Raw genomic sequence first — 16,680 nt, 5'->3', positions numbered from 1 at the left:
GATTTCTTACAACAACACGTGCTTTTGAGCCCCATTAAATGGAAACTTGTTATGCATGCATTCTTTTGACAATTTTTTTATTTCTAAATATGCAAATATGTACATTTTAACATCTCTTGAAGTTTCGCTGAAAATTCCACTGTTTTCCCATGTTTCCCCGCATTTACGGTTATCAGTGATATTACCGATGATATCAATTTTGTTTTTGTATCCCTGGCCATCGAAACTTGTAGCGATATCGATACTTGTGATTGGTGGCAACAAAGTCTCCTAAAGAGGTCTTCTTCCTTCTCCAATCCTCAAAAATGAGAAACAAAGAATGAAAGATGGGTATTAAAAACCCATCTTCATGTGTATGCACGCGCGTGCACGCACATACACACATATATAGGCCTGGCAATGGGCAGGCCTGAGGTTGGTTTAGGCCCAAAATTTGAACTAGTCAAACTGGGCCTGACAAACTAGGCTTGTTCCAACTTTTGCTTTTGCTCGGCCCAGGCCTAGCCAATTGCTAGCCATGCATGCGTGCGTGCATGTATCTGTGTGTGTGCATGTGTGTGTATGTAGACACACATACATACATGTATAAAATATGTGTCGAACGAGTCACATAATGCATCCTAGCTAGGGTTGTTAACAAATCGGGTTTTGATCGAATCCTATAGTGCCCTTACCTAGGCTAACAGGTTTGGATCTTGCCAGGTCTGGTCTTGTACTTGAAGACCCAGACCTAGATCAAACCGGGTTCAGGTACCCATTGGATATTCAGATCTGGTGTTCCAGTTGGCTAAGGTCACATATGAGCATTTACATGGTTGGGGCCATGATGCAAGACAATTAACTAATTGCTAGCGAGGCATGCATGCGTGCATGTTTCTGTGTGTGTGCATGTGTGTTTGCTTGTAGACACACATGTGTCAAACGAGTCACATAACAAATCGGGTTTTGATCGGGTCCTATAGTGCCCTTACCTGGGCTAACAGGTTTGGATCTTGCCAGGTCTGGTCTTGTACTTGAGGACCCAGACCTAGATCAAACCGGGTTCGGGTACCCATTGGATATTCAAATCTAGGTTTCCAGTTAGCTGAGGTCACAAATGAGCATTTACATGGTTGGGGCCATGATGCAGGACAATTAACTACTTGCTCTAAAAGCTCGAACTGATAGAGCATGGCGAATCAATCCATTTATCTCATAAGCCCAAGACCCACATCGCATGGGTTAGGACCTCGGTCGAACCCCCCTTGTGGGCCCCACTTCACATGGGTTCCGCTATAAACGAGCCACCCGCCTCACACGGGCTGCCCACCCCAAGTGTGCCCTGCATCCCATAGGCCACCCCACTCGAGCCCAATGTGAAAATTCCCTTGCATTAGGCCACTTCATAGATAGCTTTAGAGCACATACAAATGTGCCAAAGTGCCACTTTCGCAAATGTGTGGTGTGCATGCCTATGGCTTGGGATACCTTATTCATTGCTAGAATAAACAATATATAAAATCACCACTAAAACTAATTGGACCCAAACCTCAACCAATTTAACCCATACCGACTTGATTTTAATCGGGTCCTAGTTTATGGACCCAACTCGAATTTAACCCAATTTTAACTAAGTCCTAGTTGATGGACCCAACTCGAACCTAATTGAACCCAATTTTAACCGGGTCCTCGTTGATGGACCCAACTCGAACCCAACTGGACCTGAATTTAACCAGTTCACAAAAGTTGAGATCCAAACCCAACCCGACTACTTGACAGGTCCAAGAAAATGGACCCAACCTATTAAAACCGGGTAGGATCCATAGGCTAACCGCAAGTCCGGGTACCAATTAATAGCCCTAGTCCCAACTCATTAAGCATCAAGCCGACTCATCTTTTGTTGCATTGACTAAGTTGAGGCCGAGTTAGCCATTTTGACCGTATAGGCGGCCCAACTCTGACGCGTTCAAGCGATAACGAGTCGAATCGGACAGTATTTTAATTCATGGTTATAAAGGTTTTGGTTAGCAAACCTGAAGTTGGGAAGGGAACAATATGGTTTAGTAACTCCCTCAATTCGTATTGGAGAGAATTTATACTACTTCTGCATGGACTTGTGTATTTCACTTGATCATGTCATAGTTGCAATTAACAATAGTCATCATCCTCGTCATCATCTAAGCCTTCCAACTAATTGAGGGCCAACTACCTGAACCTGTTCCGCCATTCCACTCTATGAAGGACCATGACTTCAGTTAGACCATAGGTCGTCAAGTCTCTTCTTACTACCTCCACCCACATCCTTTTGGCCCGTCCCCTTCCTCTTTTACAGCCTTCAACTTGCACCAACTCACTCCAAATAACCGGCACGGTTCTCGGTCTCCATTGCACATGCCCAAACCATAAGTCTACTTTCCCTGATCTTATTACATGAAAGCATTACTCCTAAATTCCCTCGAGTGCATTGAACTTTTAATTCTATCCTTCCTCGTCTTGCCACTCATCCATCCCAGCATCCTCATTTCTGCTATATACATCCTATGAACATGTTGTTCCTTAAGTGCCCAACATTTTGTCCCGTAAAGCAGGCTAGTCTTATAGCGATCCTACAAAATTTCCCTTTCAGACTCCAATTAAGAACAGTCCCACTTATTTATGTCCATATCTTGGAATCTTCGAAATAGACCCCACTACTAATTTCTTTCAATCTTTGTTCCAAAGGCAATCAACATAATTTCCGGCAGGTTCCAAAATTGATATCATAAGGTGGCTCGCTACTTGCAAGAATAGGTAGATGGTTAGCCCTGTCCCAAGTCTTTGGGGCAATCTTTATGAATCCTATTTCACCAATCAATCCTACTGAAGTCTCTATCCTCAGTAAGTGAACAAACCTTAATATCCCTTCTCACCACGTCAATTCAAGTCCTTTTAAGTCCTACTCTCATCATCTTTTCAGGCCCTTCCACCATGACCAGTGTTACCCTCCTTACTAAAGCCACCTCCATTCATCATTGCGCATGATCAAACCATCTCAATCTACTCTCTATCATTGCATCTCATTATCGGGACCACTCCTAAGCCACTTCAGATTGTGTCCTTCCTAGTCTTCTTACATCAATCTCAACATTCTCATCTTCACAGTACTCATTCTCAATTCATGTTGCTTTCTAATTGCTAACACTCTGCTTCATATAGCATGGCCAGTGGAATAATTATCATATAAAATATTCCAGTTCCACAGGCATGCAGCAATTACACAACATCCCAGAGGCAAGCCTTAAACCACCTAGAGCTAATTATATTGGAAGGATCCACATCAATCTTCCCATCCTCTCGAATAATTTAGTGAAGGTAGCGAAACACATTGCATTAAGGTACCCAACCATCGGTTTAACTAAAGAATCGTTCCATAATTCTTCTTATTAAAGTTGTGTTCCAAATACTTCATCTTAATTTTGCTAATTGTTAACCTTCTAGGCTCCAAATCCTTCCTCCAAACCTCTCATTTAGCATTTTCCCATCTATAGTCTCGTCAATCAACACCACGCCATCTGCAGATAACATATTCGAAGGGACTTCATCCTGAGCCCTAGGGGTTAACTCATCCATAACGACCACATGAAGGGAAGGGCTTAACGTCGACCCTTAATGAAGACCAACCACTGCTAGGAACTCATCATTAAGGCTCCATTGAATACCGAGACTACTTTGACAAAGCAATTAGCTAGTTGGCTTGGTTTAAGAGAATTAACAACCTTTAAAGTACTTGTATTTTGCTCTTAAGTACGTAGTTTAAAACAACCAAGATTAAGAACTTGTTGAGAGAATGAAAGAGACTACCTACTTGAATTAGGCATTGTTTTTGCTAGACGAAGTCACACACTTAAGTCTTGACTACTTCACCTGATGCCCATGTTTACTACCTCTTTATCTATAAAACCCTAGTTTTGATGAGATAGAAAGGACCTAGAAGAAATTTTTCACTCAACAGGGAAATGATTGCACTAGGTTCATGCAATGAGAGGTGCTGAGGCAACCATGGATCTATTGGTATTTGTTGGTTCTTCATAAATGCAAAAGAAAGCGCTCACTGAATCAGGGCCCATTACTCATCAGCAGCATTCCAAATGTCAGTGATATTATCGATAATATCGTTGATATTATCAATATTGCCATGTCAACGGTACCAAAATTGCTGGAAGTGTAAAAAAATTCCCAATATCACTGATATTTTTGATAATATTGGCAATATTATCGATACAAGCGATACTTTGAGAAGAATCCCTTATAAAAGTTCCCTGTTGTTGGAAATACAATAGATAATATCACCGATAACAACAACGATATGCCCGGTACCAAGGAAACATCTGTAAGTTGGCAGAAATTAAACAGGAATTTGGAAATTTTCTCAAAAACCCAAAATAATAATAATAATAATAAGTTTTTTTTTTTTTTTTGAAATTTTGTTCTTTAGGTGATTTCGATCACTCTTGGTTTTTACTAAATCAGAGTTTAGATTTGGGGAGAAATTTTTATTCAAATGAAGACAGGTTGGAACTCAAAGGAGACAAAAAATCCATAGAAACTTCATTTATTTTTATTTTTTTCAACTTCTAGCATGGATTGTAATGGAAATCCATGTCCATGCATTATTCTCATGCATTGAAATGGATTTGTGGTGAAAATTTTAATATTTAAGTTAAAAATGGGGGAAAATGGGGAAATCCTAATTTTTCCATCTTTATATTGGAAGATGTGTATTCTTTTAATGTATAAATTTCATATATTAATGAGTGTTGGCCAATCTATTGATTGGCTACAATTTATATATTTATCTATATTGAGTTTTTCAACAATACATGGTTAAGCCCATATAAAATTAAAACTTATTATGTATAGTTATTCTTTCCAATATTTGATTCCTACTTGTGTAAATTAAAACTTATCACCCAATGCACATGGTTGCGGGTGATTGCGTGCATCCACAGGGAATAGTCTCACCTCAAAATGGGGTGGGGACACCCTATGTTGTCGGGAAAAAAAAAAAAAAAAAAGTGTCTTTTAACATCTCCTGAATTTTCAATGAAAAATTCCACCTTTTTTCCCAATGTTTCCTCAAACAATGATATTTTTCCCAGCATCAGCAATACTGATACATATTTCCATAGGGTCATCGATACATGTAATGATACCGATACTCTGAACATTGCTCATTAGTGACTCCATAAAAAGGTGTAGGCTATGCATCATGATTATGGTACCACTGTGATTTGAAGGGACCATAGCCATGTATTTGTAGATACTCCTCAATGTTATCCATTGGGAATGGAAGAGGTCAAACATTCCTAATAGTATATCAAGCCCTTTCAAAATCTTGATTTTTAATCAGCTGAATTGGAGATGTTCAAAATTCATATGCCTTCAAGGACGCATAAAATCTTGCATATTCATCATCATAGCATCAGCTCTCAATGAAGCATGAACTCTTGCATACACATTATTATCATAGCATCAGCTCTCTTACATATTCTTTTCCTATGGAGCTTATCTCATCCAATTTTGTAATGGACAAAAGTTGTCTGAGTCTATTTGCTCTATAATCAACTTTAAGCAATAAATTTCTTGATTTTTGAATAAAAAACATCAGAAAACATTTTTATGAATTAAGGATTATGTAATAGCAAAAAAAAAAAAAAAACATACAATAATCGAATAATTGAATGCCAGAAAAGAAAAGGAATCTACATGATATTCAATCCCTGAAGTATGCATTCTTACAGATGAAATTCATCATTTTATCGAATTAGAGAATGTATTCCTTTGACCTAGCATTTCATGTGACCAAAGAGAAGTGTTATTAGCTCAAATTGGAACAAAAAGGAAACCACTGTAACCATTCTATTATCATTAAATATGACCGACATATTTCTGAATACCATTATAAAACAAGGTAAACATGTTTGACATGTTTCATGAAATTGTTTAACATAGCATTTCACATGCTATGTTAAACAATATGCCTCAGTTAGAGAAGTTCTATATGTACAAATGAGAACAAAAAGGGAAAACATGTAACCATAATGTAATCAATCAAACATGTTCAACATGTTTCACGTATTTTATGCATGCCATTATAAAAACAAGGTTAAAAATCGAAACAGTTCTTTTAATTGATATTTACAAGTAAAATATCTCAAATCTTGACAATGGAAAATACAATAGAGTAAACTACCTTTATATGAATGGTCAGGACACAGTAGAGGATATGGGAGAAAGCCCACAAGCGAATGAAATCGAACCAGCAAACCACCACCATTGAAGCCTTCAATCCTACCCTCGTAGATGTCTCCACTATCTTTATAAGCCCCCGCCAGCTTCCAATCAGCAGACCTCTACTTCTTCACAGAAACTAAGTGTTAGATCCTATTTATGCATTAAGAGCAGAATAAAACAGAAAATAGACCCACATTAATACAATTTCAACCTGAAGAAATATCAAAATCAGGAAATTATGGCGCATGAAATCAAAAAGCCTGCAACACAAGCCAATGCAATTCTGACAACAGTTCAAATTCCTTAGCATCTAAAGGATGGATAAACTATGAAGCAACTAAAGACACCAAATAAACAAGATCTACAAAATACTTTAACGACTCGTATATGAGGAGAAACTCATGTTGGTGACTATATGGTTTATAATAAACAAGAAAACCAAGTGGATATTCAACTAAAAGTATACTTCTATAGGGACGCAAGAAATACATTATGAACCTTTATAGTACATGATTGTTAGCGAATAAGCAGGATATTATTTCTTTAGAGGCAATCAGTGTTCGAAATATCAGTATCGTGTTATGTATCGCATCCTTGGGTACAGATACATATCGGTCATTGCACGGGATATATCGTCTGTATCAGGTAATTTATCGCGCTTTTTGGGAAACATGGGGAAACATTGGGAAAATGGTTGAATTTCTCAATGAAACTTCAAGGATTGTTAAAAAATATCTTAATATACACTTTGTATAGGGTCCTAAGCTATGCGATGTCTAACTGAACTAATGCAACTACATTCAAATTGAATGCATAACATTTAGAGTGTATGTGATGATCATTTCATCAAACACTCCTAAACACTCTTGAACTAATGCAACTATATTCAAATTGATATTTTAATCATTTTTAATTAAAATGATTTTTATTTTCCAAAAATTGACAAGGACTTGACAAATCAGTAGACCAGCCCTCATACATGCTTGATTTCATGTTTAGAGTGCAACATTGTAAGCAATTTGGGAGAAATTTGGGAATTTTTGAATTTTTCTTAATTTTCCCCAAATCAAACTACCTACACTCAAATTTCGAAATTGGAGTGTGTGGGATGATCCTTTCATCATATACTCCTAAATATTTCGAAATTAGTCTCAATTGATAGCTGGTTGAAGGAAAATTTTGAAAAAAACATGGAGAACATGAAGAACCAATGGATATCGAAATCAAAGCTCAAACTGCATGATTTGTCATGCAAAACATGAAGAAGCAATGGATTTATAACCATTTGATACTGATTTAACATACTTTCAACAAAAAAAAAAAAAAAAAAAAAAGATCGGAAATTGAAAATGCTCATTGGATAGAACATGTGGGATATATCGGCACTACTTGTGCATTTTGTATCGCAAAGTGGGATACAAGATTTATTGTGGGATATATCGGCCAATATCATCGATATTTAAAACATTGGAGGCAATAAGCTCCTACCAAATCCCACATTGAAACCCTTTCTCGCTTCCACTACCATGACTTCTTCAAATCTGCCTTTGATGCTACTAATTTTATATTATTTGCAACTCTTTTGCTGCTTTCTATTTTTGAGAGATTTTTCTTCTTGAACCTTTCTTGTTCACTGGTTTGGATTCTAACTGTCAAAAACTATGGTTTCATAGCTGTTTGAGTAAGAAAATTCACACAACAAGGCCACAGATAACGGTTGCAATATACTCAGCCACAAGTATGGGGCACGAGTATGGGGCAAACTCTATTTGCGCCCGTAGCTTGTGTCAAGGGACATTTTGCTAAAAAAAATGTTCGCAAAAAAGGAAAGGACTTCTGCCTTCAGCTTATGCTTGACCATCGCAATTTTTACCACATGGCAGAAACCACAAAGCTCCCAACAGATCACACAAGCAAGGACTTGCCCTACTAAGTCTGGCAAAAGGCAGCCCCTACCACATTGCAAAGTCGAAAAGCTTCCGCGCACAAGATGGGTAGCTATGATCATTTACGAACAGGGAATGTTGCAACTGGCAGCCACTTGGAGCTTCCATAAGGCTCACCCATTTCCAAGCATTGTATGGGGTCTACTGGCAGTTGCAGCTGCAACAACATTTCCCAAAGGGGACTAGAAAACCCTAGATGGGCTTGCCACTCCATTACAGATGGGCATCGTTGCAAGCATCTCTTACTTAGGCTGGAGTTATATACTTTCCACAATCCAAGAAATCGTCTAAACAAGAAAATTTTCCCTTCAACTACATACACATTATTCATGCCCAAGCACGTGAAGGGAAACTGATCTCCATTAAGAGACTCTCGGTGCACAATCAGAGGTTGCCACCTCAGACCAACATGCTGGCAACCTAGTAACAGCCCAACCAAGGGTGGGCTGCCACATGGGCAAACTTCACTCTTTCAAGGCCACACTGCTTTAAACTCTCAGCAGGGTCATGTACATACCACTTTTCTACACCACCTTAAAATTCTCAACAAGGTCATATAAATACCACTTTGAGGGAGTCCTGGAGATATACGCATTCCCTCTAGGGAGCATCCTATGAAAAGAATAAGGCGAGTAGCATGCTTTGCAAATAGATGTGCAGACCTTTCTTCTCTCTTTATGCATACTTCCCTCCAACACTCCCAAATGGTGTAAGGGGATTCAGAAAAATCCAAGTCATGTCTCTCCTCTGAGAATGGAGATTTCTCTTCAAGACAGTCAATAGACACAATGGTGTCTATGTCAAGGGGAAGATTTCTCCTCAAGAAGGAACTTCTCCCTGTGGACAACCAAGGGCATGATGGCCCCAATGTTAGGAGATAGTCCCCTTCGCATTTGAATCACAGAAAAAACCCCTTTTGCCCCAGTACACAGGTGTCTACAAGCACGTGCTTATCCCTTCACAAATACCATCTTGTTCACTGTCATGTACCAACAAGGACCACATATCAATGTGCAACCCCTTTCATTCACCAAGTGGATAGCACAGTGCCTTCAACGTGGTTCCAATTAAACCGTGAAAGTCGTTCACTTCACTCTATCAAAGTGCTAACACACTCATACCAAAGATGCAATCTATGCCCCCACTCAAGACATATGGTTGTTCTCTAACTACGAAGCTCTAGTCAGAGCATGCAACCCGGTTTAACACCTTAAATCAATCTTTCAGACCGATCATACCCCTCTGGATCCAACTCCAAAGCCTATAAACAAGATGGTGTTCTAGCCAAGTACTCTAGGTGAATGTTACCTAAAGTGCCAACCATCCATTTTTAGTTTTGAATTGTGCAATCTGGGTCAATATTTTTACTGATCCAAAATTATATATATAAGCATAGAAATTTCATTCAAAAAAACAAGAGAATGAAACAACAAAGAAACAGCTCGACTCAATGCATGAGCAGACAACAAACAACAACAAGCCCAAAGATGCAAAATAAGAAAGACCAAATACACAACACCGCACGCCCAGTTCATTAATGACTCAGCAACTTCCTTATATCATCGATAAGGAGATAAGCCCTTGACACCCCACCTTTGGCCACAAAGTAAGCCACATCATTAGCTTCCCAAGGGACATGAGGAAGCATATTTTCTTAAAAGCATACAATGGTCTGATTCCTCAGGACCTCAACCAAATCTACTCATCTCCACAGGAAAAGCCCTCCTCTCACGCACTCAATAGCATTTCTGGAATCTCCCTCACCAATTGCCGGAAGAATGTTTAATTCTACTAAAATTTTAATGACCCTTAACATAGGTGACAGCATAGTTGCATTTAGTTCAATTAAATTATTAATGACCCTCAACACAGGTGACAACATAGTTGCCACCTCTGCATAACTAGAGTCCCAACTCCCTATAGGCCCTGAAAAAATTAAAAATCAGCTCCATGCCGCTACTATTGTGACCTACTCCCCCAATAACCGCAAACCTAGCTCTGCACCACCACTTTGTAACTTAAGTTTATATTTGGATCTTAGAGATTGAATCCCAACTCCCTATAGGCCCTGGTAAAATTAAAAATCAGCTCTATGATGCTACTATCGTGACCAACTCCCCCAATTCACAGCAACCTAGATCTGCACCACCACTATGTAACTTGAGTTTATATTTAGATCTTAGAGATTTATACATCAATTTACACATTAACACACATATATTATGATTCTATGCATGTGAGATTTATGATCATAGTCATCATTTAGTTTACAAATTACAATATCAATTTGCATATAAAACTGCACTGCAGATGCTAAATTACACATTGGAGTGACCCACATGATCCTAACCCTAGAAGATCATGTATTGGAGGAAGTAGGATACCGTGTACCCGTTCCCATTCCCTTGTACATATCGAAGCAACCCACAGTCCAATTAACATTGCTTTCGGCCTAATCCCAAGCGCGATGCAGTTGCCACTACAACTACTAGGTTGTGGGTCTACGTGATTTTGAACACAACAATGTCCAAATAACATCCTACAAACAGTATATAACACCACACCATGGTGCTTTTCTTAACAGTGTTTTAAGTCCTATAATGAAGCATCATCAGGCTTCCTTTGCGTGCAGTAAAGAGTAACATGCCCATAGTGCACCGGCTTGTTTTCTTGATTGAGTCATACACAACCTGTGTAATGAATGGGCATTTTCACACCGGGCTCGAGTGGGGTGGCCTGTGTGAAGTAGGGGCACACTTGGGTTGAGCGGCCTATGTGAGGCTGGTGGCTCATGTCAGGCAAGACCCATGTGAAGTGGGCCCATGTGAAGTGGGGCCCACGAGGAGGATTCGGCCGAGGGCCTGACCCATGTGAAGTGAGGCCTGGGCTATGAGATAAAGGAATTGATTCGCCACGCTCTATCAGTTTGAGCTTTTAGAGCAAGTGGTTAGTTGTCCTACATCAATGTGGTATCAGAGCGGGAGGTCTCGTGTTCGAGACTCCTCACCAGGGATGATTAATGCAGGGGGATTTTCATTTTTCACACTAGGCTCGAGTGGGGTGGCCTGTGTGAAGCAAGGGCACACTTGGGGTGGGCGACCCGTGTGAGGCGAGTGGCTCGTGTGAGGCAAGACCCATGTGAAGTGGGGCCCACAATGGACGGGTTCGGCCGAGGGCCTGACCCATGTGAAGTGAGGCTCGTGCTATGAGATATAGAGATTGATTCGCCACGCTCTATTAGTTCGAGCTTTTAGAGCAGCGGTAAAATGTTCCTACGTCCAAACACCATTGTTTGAGTCCACACTCCATGGGCTCTAGCAGAGTCAACCTGGATATTTGAGATGTCAAGCACCTTTGCACCTTAAGTCTCACCAGACTCTGCTCCCTTTAGACAACCCACTATTCACAACACATTCCATGACTCCCACCCATTGTTTGAAGTATCCTTGATATTATCAAAATATTCTCGATATCATCCGTATCTCCAGCTCAGTGATACCAATAACACTGGCAGTGTAAAAAATCCAAGTATCGCCAATATATCGATATTACCAGACTCCGCTCGCTAAGTATCGCCAATGTATCGCCAATATTTTCGACTATGTAAATTTCAGGTGTCGCTTGTATTGCTAACATATTGATATCACCAATGTATCGCCCTCGATTGTGTAAATTCCAGGTGTCGCTAGTATCACTAGTGTATTGGCGGTGTTTCGATAATATCGCCAATGTATCAATATCGCCAAAAATCTATTTATTAAAATAAAATTCCTTTTCAATTTTTTTTTATGAGCGCATGGTTGTATGTAGTGTTCAATTTATCAACGATAATATTGATAATATCACAATATTATCATTATAACAACATGGGCGGGGGATCAAGACCACAATCTTTCATTTCCTTTTCAGTTGTTGACAATTTCTCGGCGAAATATCGTGTGTTATCAATATTTTGAAATATCAATGGATGTTTGTTTGGATGGAATGTTGGATGGTTGAATGTATGGTTGGGTGGATAAATGGGATGGTTGGACTGATTTCTTACAACAACACATGTTTTTAAGCCCCCATTAAATGGAAATTTATTATGTATGCATTCTTTTTGCAATTTTTTATTCTTAAAGATGTGAATGTGTATTTTAGCATCCTCTGAAATTTCACTAAGAAATTCCACCATTTTCCCCATGTTTCCCCGCATTTCCAGTTATCAACAATATTATCAACGACATCAATATTGTTTTCGTATCCCCGGCTAGAAAAACTTGTAACGATACCGATACTTCAAACACTGCTCCCACCAGTGCATAAACCCTCTAAACAAACATCATTGTATTCTTGTTCAAGTTCACACAACCTGTAGACACTTTGGAAAGTGTTGGCCATGATACTTTAGACCTATGCTAACTAATAGGAGTGAATCAACATTGACACAAGTCCCACCCAAGGACCTATTTAATAATGACATCTTTGATCAATTAGATCACCCAACTTTAACCATGATCACACACAATCACCTACACTCGTACACATACTATTGACCATTCAAATCCTAAACACACAATGTAGTATAGTTTTTCCTTTAAATCAAGTTTTCTCTCCAAGAGTTGTAAGTTAATGGCATGTTATATGTCAGGGTGGATAATGTAACGTCCCCACAATCAATAAAACACCTTTAAGGGGGGAATTTGTCGAATTTCAAGTATCATTTACTTTCATGGTGAATAAGCATATCCAGGGAGTAGATAACACCCCAATCTACATTGGAGTAGTGTAATGGTTACTCCCTAAAAAATAAAAATTGCAGAATGAATCACAAACTAGTTTTTTTGTATTCTCATAGGGGAATAAGGGCCCATTTGGAGATATCTCCCACAAGAGGGGTTCCCACAAGCCCCTTGTTTCTCACACAACATTTTCGTTAACTCGCCGAACACTAGTCATATTGGTTTTCGGCAAGTGGGCTTTTTTGCACCCACTTAGACGAGTGGGGACCAAATGGAGGTTTGCGAAAGTGCATGCAAACGCATGAGGCGGAATGGATTTTGGCTCAAAACAGCGTTTAGCTGCCAAAGACCCTTTTGAGGGTGCGTCCCAAACATGCCTCAATTGCATGAACTGACTTAGGGGCCGTTTGGATGTCTATAAATGGGATAAGTTGTAGGTGACTTGAAGTCTCTCTCTTTTTTCTTCTTTTTTTTGGTGTTCGGTGAGCATCCAGCAGTGTTTGTCCCTTCTAACCCCTTTCCGGCAATTGTTGTCTCCTCTGGTATGTTCCAAATTGAAGTATGTGAAATCTTTTTTTTTTTTCAAGCATTTTTTTCTTCAAAGAGTGGAGTTTGAAGAAGACAAGTGTGAGAGGTGTGGGGTCATCACGGACCGAGCATGTGTAACCTGTGCAAACCCAAAAGCAACTTGGAGCCCACTGCAATGTCTGTCTAAAATTCATTCCATTCATCAGTTTTGCTATATCATTTCAAGACGTGAACCGAAGAATAACGGCGAACCAAGACTCAAATGTGCCACACCACAAGAAACAGTGGGGATTGTACACCTACCATTGAAACCCTAGGGGCCCACAGAAGTTTTGGAGTGAGCTGATATCTATGTTTTCCTATCATTATCAAGCAGACATCATGCTGGACCCCGCAGAGCTTTGGATCATACAGTCTTATGTGTATGATGGGAACCAAGTGTCAAGTAATATGACACTCAAGCCACGTATGACACTTGATACTAGGCACTTAAACATTGTATGTGGTAGACATTTCTCAACTTAAACCAAATAAATTGTGGAACCCACTGTCTGCTAGTTCACAATTCCAAAATCATATTCTTTGAAACAATCTTAACCCCCGATTTGCAGGCACTTGTTTGATGAGATAGGACCATTGGATTTTTTTTTTTTATATTCTCATTTGTGGGCACTTGTAAACTGTGTGTTCGAGCTTTGACGAGATGAGACGTGTGCAATGTCTAAATAATATAAGTTTTATTAACCACCCATGTTAATCTCCATATTGAAAAGCTTGGTTTTGCCTTTAATAAGCTCAACCAATATGTAGCATTGCCAAGCAAACTAATTATCTCCACTAATCAGTTATGTTTGGATTCTGATTTTCTTTCTTTTTTATTAGTTGGTCTAAAGGGTGTGTGCAACTAGCTCCATGTATAACTTAGATTTTTAAGTATTGCAAATTTTCGTGTTTTTTTTAAAATAAGAATAATTGGACTTTCCTATGTTTTGGGCCATGGGCCCCACACAATGACCTGCTACAAGGCTTGGATGTGGCACAAGTTTGCCACATGTGACCACTTATCTTTAAGTAGCTGCTCTACATTTCAGGTATTTTGAATCTATGGGCCCACTTTTATATCTTATCTGACGATTGGTTTAGCCTAAGAATCGGCTCATAGATTCATTTAGATGAGCTCAACCTAATGGCATATATTATGCCAAGCTTTTTTTAATGTGATTTGAAGATTTTGGAACGATTCCTTACTTCAAGCTCTGTTTGGTGTGAATACACAACTGCTTACCTATACTTGATAGACAAGTTACCCACACACACACACACACACACACACAAAAATAAAATAAAATAAAATAAAATAAAACAAATAAAAATAAATAAATAACTACTTTCCTATAAGTGACTTATAGCTTAAATCCAAACAGGCTGCAAGCAACTTTCACCAAAAAGAAGTCATGTACAACTTAAAAACTAACAGGCATCCAAACGACTGCCAAAAAGAAACCATTCTAGCTCTTTGACATAGATGGAATCCTTGACATGCCAAAAATTGCAGTAAACAAACTAAATAGTATCTGATAATCTCAGACAGTTGTATGAACAAAAGAAAACCATGTAATGGATAGATCCTACATCTAGTCAGGTGATTTTGGGTTTGTTGGCCTTCTAGGTGCGGCTCTCATCATTTGGATGGTCTGAATACTAGGAAACAAGAGCTTAGTGATTTCCTCATCCGATTAGACTGAATACGTTCACATTTCAATTCTAACTTGTTCATCCAAACTGGTGGGAAAGCAAGGGAACAGATGGGAGTCTGGAAAATCAAACCCGAGTCAGCCGGACAGCAGCATCAGCCGCCTGCTGATCCTCATCGACTTCTTGCTCGAGGCCTTCGATGTTGGCATTGCTGCCGGTGCTGCTGCTGCTGCTGCCTCCGGACACGGCTAATCTCGAGGTGCACGCGAGCCGTTTGAGAGAAGAGATTGCGGAGGACTGTTTGAGAGAGTAGCAGCAGCAGCAACAGAAGGCAGATGGATTTATGGAAGGATTGAAAGCGCTTCCATCGCTGCTGCTGTGGAATGAGAAACCCGCAACAGAACCAACTGCTGCTGCAGCAAACATTGCTGTGGATCGGATGGACAGATCTCTCTCCGTCTCCTCTGCTGTATATATATAGCTATCCATCGGACCCGAATAGCCCGCGTAAACAAAAGCTACGTGGGGCCCGCCTTGATGTGTGTGACATCCACTCCGTCCATCATTTGCACCAGCTCGCTAAGGGAAACGGATTGGCTACTCCCCTTGCCACCAGCCAATGGCTGATGGTCGGTGCTCTGTGGGGCCCACTATGATGTATGTGTTTCATCCATGCCGTCCATCTACTTTTTTAGATCATTTGATGATATAAGACAAAAAATGACGTATATCCCAATCTCAAGTTGACCACATTATAGTAAACAATGTTGAATGAACGTCGACCATTGAAAACTTTTGAGGGGCCATAAAGGTTTTGGATCAAGATGATCTTTGTTTTTTTCCCTTCATCTGGGTTGTATGACCTAATCAACAGATTGGATGTCAAATAAAAAGTACAGTGGGCCATAGGAGGATTTTAATGGTGGATATCCAATCGCCATTGTTTTCCTGTGGTGTGGTCCACCTGAATTTATATCCCTCTCATTTATGGGCTAGAGGTCTAAAATGATCTGTAAAAATGGATGAACAGAATAGATGAAACACACACATCATGGTGGGGCCCACAGAGCACCGACCATCAGCCACCGGGCTGGTGGCAGGGGTAGTAGCAAATCCATTTCCATTAATAAGGCCGATCCGAAACTCAAATAGGCCGCACCACAGGAAATTTGGGGATGGTATCGAAACCTTTCTGAGATGACCGAAGTTTTGGATGTCTCATATGTTGGTTTCCCCTATAGCCTGGTGGGACTCATGTTATGATCGAGTTGGATGGCCTATATGTCACGGTGGGCTCAGGAAGGTTTCAACGGTGGAGATTTCATCCCCTCAATTCCATCTGGTATCCCCCACATGAATTTTGGATCGGCCGTGTTTTTTTATCCTTTCTTAACTTAGCTGGAGAAAATGAGAGCCGGAGTGGATGTCGCACACATCATGGTGGGCCCCAAGGATTGAATGCGATTTGGCTGCGACCGGGGAACGAGCAATGTGGGTGCGGCCCTGACCGTCGGACCCATCTAGATGTATGTATT

At 39.9% G+C, this 16,680-nt stretch overlaps 1 protein-coding gene across 2 annotated transcripts in view; it reads right to left on the bottom strand.

Moving 5' to 3' along the window:
• Nucleotides 1-15,608, bottom strand: part of LOC131239694 (uncharacterized) — a 54,391-nt gene extending 38,783 nt beyond the window's left edge. For both annotated transcript variants that reach the window (XM_058237524.1, XM_058237525.1), the window contains exons 1-2: nucleotides 15,278-15,608; nucleotides 6,212-6,371 (exon numbers count right to left, since the gene is read on the bottom strand). In XM_058237524.1, coding sequence (XP_058093507.1) covers nucleotides 6,212-6,371; nucleotides 15,278-15,571 — 454 coding nt within the window. In that variant the 5' untranslated portion in view covers nucleotides 15,572-15,608. The remainder of the gene's footprint in view (nucleotides 1-6,211; nucleotides 6,372-15,277) is intronic.
• Between the last annotated feature and the right edge of the window lie 1,072 nt (nucleotides 15,609-16,680).

This window comes from Magnolia sinica, chromosome 3 (genome assembly GCF_029962835.1).
Source record: "Magnolia sinica isolate HGM2019 chromosome 3, MsV1, whole genome shotgun sequence".
In the NCBI taxonomy this organism is placed as follows: Eukaryota; Viridiplantae; Streptophyta; class Magnoliopsida; order Magnoliales; family Magnoliaceae; genus Magnolia; species Magnolia sinica.
Note: the sequence above shows the minus strand (reverse complement) of the source record. Positions and strands in the feature narration are given on the sequence as shown.